Source organism: Peromyscus leucopus, chromosome 1, assembly GCF_004664715.2.
Source record: "Peromyscus leucopus breed LL Stock chromosome 1, UCI_PerLeu_2.1, whole genome shotgun sequence".
Taxonomy (NCBI): domain Eukaryota; kingdom Metazoa; phylum Chordata; class Mammalia; order Rodentia; family Cricetidae; genus Peromyscus; species Peromyscus leucopus.
This window is the reverse complement of record NC_051063.1, coordinates 118235706-118241054: the sequence shown is the minus strand read 5'-3', so window position 1 is coordinate 118241054 and position 5349 is coordinate 118235706. Positions and strand designations below refer to the sequence as shown.

Below are 5349 nucleotides of genomic sequence, written 5' to 3'. Positions count from 1 at the left end.
GCATTCACAGCATTCTTTGCTTCTTACATGGGTGCTGGGATCCAAACTCCAGTCCTTATGATTTGCAGCAAGCCCTCTTAATCACTGAGCCATTTCTCTAGCTCCCAAAATGTTATTCATTAGGTAATTTGTTCCCTAGGCAGTCTGCATTCTCATTTCTACCACTTAGAATCTGTATATGATATATTATTGAAATATTTATATAGTAGAAGAGAATAAGAAAAATGCATCCAATACAGCTTAACTAAAAGTTATTTTTTTGTTTACAAAAAATATCATTTAAGTACCATCCATAATATTGCTTTGCTGGCTTGATATTGCACAGACCTTATATCAGCAAAAATATCCACTGTGAGTTCATGTATACAACAATCTTGTCCTGCTCAACAAAAAACATCTTTGTTGCAAATACCTACTGCCTGTGGAACTTACAATTTTTCCCACTTTTGAGATGATTCATGAACATTAAGAGGAAGAGGTATAATATGGGTGTACCATTTAGAGCTGAACACCTGAGTCTCTTATCCTTTGCACATTGAGCAACAATTTGTTTCTGTATTATTAGACATCTGCAAAAGTAGTTTCTCTGATAGGTGTTTAAAGATGCACTTATCTACAGGTATAAAGATAAGAAAAATGGAGGCAGTTTGGTACTATGCTCATTAGCAAAATAGAAATGTGAGGTTCTCCCCTAGGGCTTGTGTCCTATCTAGCCATAAGTTCTTCTGTTATCCATGCTAGGCACAAATTCAACCTTGTGAAGAAGGCTATCAATCTAATCAGAATGTGTTTGGTTATTCTCATAATCATTCCTGTAATACATCAGTGTTTATGTCTTTCCAGGCTAGACATTATTTTAACTTACAGGGTTTGTAGTTAGGTAAAAATATTAATGACCCGCACCCCAGTAGCATGCCCTTCCTCTACTATGAAAGCTAGTCAGTAGGAATGAAGATTCCAGGTTTGTACACCACCATCATATGAGTGCAAAGACATTCTTCAGAATTGGAATAATTCTTTAATAGTTTTATCTGACAGAAGGATTATGTATAGAACATACAGCAATCTTGAAAAAAAATGATGACCAATAAAACAAAGAATCTAATTTAAAGTATGGACATGAATATATACAGAAAGTTCAGAAAGATGAAATAAAAATGGTTGAGAATTTTTTTAATATTCACCACCATAAGCCATCAGACAAATACAAAGTAAAACTACTTTGAGTTTTATCTTAGGCAGTTAAAATTGGTAAAATATGAGAGAAAAAGGGAAACCAATTGGGGCAGTTGAATGAATAGTGCAAATGTAGCACATATATACAATAAAATATTATTCAACTATAAGAAGTAACATTTGGAGGTAAATGGATGAAGCTGGCCATAGTCACTTTTAGTTAAGTAATATAGTCACAAAAAATAAATACTGTATGTCCTCTCTCATCAATGGATGCTAGCTTTGAATTTTTAGATAGGTGTTTAAATTGTAGTAGACACATAAGTCAGAAAAGCTGTAAAATTCCATGGCATATGGGGGTGGGATGTCCAAAGGAAAGATGATACAACTCAGGTGCTATGAAGGAGGTAATAATGAAACAGAAAGAGTAAAAGGTGATGGGGGGTGAGAGCAGGGTAGATGTGGGAGTACAAGAAAGGATAATTAAGACTTGATGAACCTATATGGAAACCTATTACTATAGAAGCTTCCTAAAATATATACATTCATGATAAGTGTTTAAATTGTGGTATCCTATATATACCAGGAAGACAATGCCTCTCTCAGACACCATGGGATAACAAATAAAAATATTATTACCAAGTATGGGTTAACTCTTTTGGAGTTGTTGGTTTGTGGATTTTCATAGACATCACCAAACCTGACAAACTATTGAAATTGTTCTTGGGTGCCTTTCCAAAATGTGATAGTAAGACCTTCTGCTGATGATACCATATCAATGATTAATTGGATTTAGCTCTTTTTTATTTGATTCCTAGGAGTTGATTCTACTTCCTAAGGAAATGAGACTTACCTCTTAAGAATGAGCTTAGAAATAGCAAAGTCATATAAACTAGTGATATTACTTTTACAAGACTATACACTGGGAAAAATGAAGCATGATTCATGGATAAGTTAAATCAGTACTTCTTTAATTTAATAACAGTATATGTGAAACTGCCAATTGTTTCTCAATTAAAAACCTGTTAAATAAAATTCCATAAAATGTATGTCCATACAATGGAACATTAAGTAGCCACAGTGAACTGAGGAAGAGCTCTAGATAGTTTGATTACAATTTAAGTGAAAATATATCAGATATTATTAAGATTATTTATTAGAAGCTTATATAATAAGAAATTACAAAATTATTTTATTTTGACAATATTTTAATAATTTTACAATATATTTTGCCTATATTCACTCCCTACTCCTCCCCTAGCTCCATTCAGATTCACTACCCCACCTCCATCCAACTTATTTTATGGTGTTTTAACCTCTTTTGTATATATTCTTATAATTTAATATGGAGCAGTTTTATAAAAAAGTTTTCTTATCCAGGTAAAGTCAATATTTCTTAAATATCATTACCAAAGATGTAGTTGGAATAATTAGTTTAACAATCGTCTTATTATTTTTTATACATTGTTTCATAGCATAGGGTTATATAGGAGACCTGTATTTTGTAGTTAATTGGTAAACCTCATAAACTTATTGTTTTGTAATTTTATTTTATGCTTGCATTTATATTTTAAGAAAAAAGGATGATAAAAAGGTGTCATTTTTTTTTCAAGCTCTATAGTTTCAATGAATTTTTTTTTTTTTTTTTTTTTGGTTTTTCGAGACAGGGTTTCTCTGTGTAGCTTTGCGCCTTTCCTGGAACTCACTTGGTAGCCCAGGCTGGCCTCGAACTCACAGAGATCCGCCTGGCTCTGCCTCCCGAGTGCTGGGATTAAAGGCATGCGCCACCACCACCCGGCTTCAATGAATTCTTTTATGTTAGGAAGGTTTAATTATTTTCTGTACATCCTCTGTGTTCAGTCAATTTCGGAAGCTATCAGTGATCACTGCTCAGAGTTATTATGTCATTAGAGTTTATAACAGATTTATCACATGTGTGTTCGTGTTGTATTTTGTGTTTGTTCACATGTATATATACAGGGATAGAGTCTCTCACTGAACCTGAAGCTGAATGTTTTGGCTATTCTGATTAGATATGCCTGCCCTAGGCCCCTAACATTGTGATTACATGCACATGTGGCCATGCCTGTGTTTTATATGTATGCTGGGGATTTGAACTCAAGCTTTCATCTTTTCACAGCAAACATTCTTGTTTAATGATCCATCTCCAAGCCTCCTACTATGACATTTTTATGTTTCAGTCTTCGCTTAACTCAGACATCAAGTATGTGACTTTGTTTATTGCCACATGGGAAATAAACAACTTATTATTTTAATAGCATTTATTAACAGATTTTAATGAATTATCTTATAGCTTCCTAAATTATCTGTACTTAGGATCATCTGTAATTTAAAATTTGAATACAACTTATATGGACAGAAAGTTCACTTTCATAGCTACCCATAGTAGTGGAAAAGTGCCTGGTGTTTACGAGAGGATGTGTTTGAATCAATTCATCAGAGTTTGGAATGGCTTTTTTTGAATAGTGCTTATATATTCTAATGTGATTAATCTTGATTTATATAAATTCTCCCCTGGATCTTTTCTCCAAGGGGTTGTGCCTTTTTAAAATGGGAAATATATTTTAGATGCAATAATTACATTTGATGGAAGTACTTAAGGAAAAAAATATCAACTTGAAATCTTATAGGAAATAGTTTTACATGAATTAGGTTATATGCTCTTCTGAAACCATTAGCGTTTCAGGAAAGCAAACACTTTCCTAATTCCTGCTTGCATCTCCTTGTTCCGGAAACTGTACACTATTGGGTTTAATGTGGGAGTTACTAGAGTATAAAGTGCAGCTACCACCTTGTCCCTTTCAAAGTTGTAGCTGGATGCAGGTCGGATATAGGTATAGATCACAGGGGAATAGTAAAGGGACACCACCATAAGGTGGGATGAGCATGTGGAGAAGGCTTTCTTCTTGCCCTCTGTCGTACGGATGCGGAGAATAGCAGCAATGATAAAGCCATAGGAAATGCAAGTGAGGGTGAAGTCTCCCACAGCCAGGGTGAGATCAGCAACATAAACCATCACCTCATTGACTCTCACGGGACTGCAGGACAAAGCTAGCAGTGGGGGTATTTCACAGAAGAAGTGGTCAATTGTATTTGGCCCACAGAAAGTCAGCCTTAGAATGAGACCTGTGTGCACCCAGGAATTGGTTACTGCAATACCCATGACGATGCTGAGCAAGGCTGCACATGTAAAGTGGTTCATAATAGTACTGTACCGAAGTGGGAAACAAATGGCCACGTAGCGGTCATAGGCCATGGTAGTGAAGAGCACCATCTCAGCCCCCAGGGACCATGTAAAGAAGAAGAGCTGAGACATGCAGCCTCCATATGAGATCGAATTTTCTGATGTTAGCATTGTTCCTAGCATCTTTGGAATGATGCTCGTTGTGCAGATGATGTCCACAACAGCCAGGGCCAGAAGAAGAACATACATTGGGGTGTGCAAGGTAGTGTTGTAGATTATAGCAATGACAATTAGCATATTACCAAAGAAAGCCACAAGGTAGATAAAAAGGAAGATAATGAAAAGAAGTCCCTGAAGTTCAGACTTTTGAGTGAGTCCCAGAATTGTAAACTCTTTAACAATGCTGTTGTTCATTGTGTATAAGTGATTAAACATGAAATTTCTCCTAGTGAGAACAATGGAGAATTTAAAGGCACTGTTGCAAGTGATAATGTTCAGTGTATGCTGTGTAAGTATTGATGAAGCCCAACTTTGAAGCATGAGTTCCTCTGTGATGGTATTCTGATTTCCAGGCAATACATTTTACTCTTCAGATTCCATTCTGTTATTTCTTTTCTTCTATGGATAACTCAAATAAATGAAATAAAGGTAATAGTGGGAATAAAAATATAAGGAAGATACATGTTATCAAATATACTAATGTTACCATTTGATTTGCAATATGTCAGAGTATAATTTTCATTCATATATATATAGCAATAGAAATATAATAAGAAAATACACATCCTAATAATTCAATTGATTATATAATAGTGTTTAGATTACTTTCCTTGACAAATGGAAAATCCAGACTATTTAGAACAATAAAGGCCAATGAGACTAACCATAATCAGTATGTTCCAGATGAAAAAAAATTCAGCCCAGTATTTTGACCCTGCATATTCTTGAAATTTTTGAAAGATTCCTTA

The 5349-nt window shown here is 34.6% G+C and overlaps 1 protein-coding gene across 1 annotated transcript; it reads right to left on the bottom strand.

The window, feature by feature from the left end:
* Window positions 1-3871: 3871 nt before the first annotated feature.
* LOC114687736 (olfactory receptor 13G1) lies at window positions 3872-4795 on the bottom strand. Its single transcript, XM_028862368.1, has one exon. It carries the CDS (start codon window positions 4793-4795, stop codon window positions 3872-3874), a length of 924 nt encoding a protein of 307 aa, XP_028718201.1.
* Window positions 4796-5349: the final 554 nt, after the last annotated feature.

Excerpts from the sequence above, each read along its gene's own strand:
- LOC114687736 (XM_028862368.1), bottom strand. The coding sequence starts at position 4,795 with ATGAACAACAGCATTGTTAAAGAGTTTACAATTCTGGGACTCACTCAA.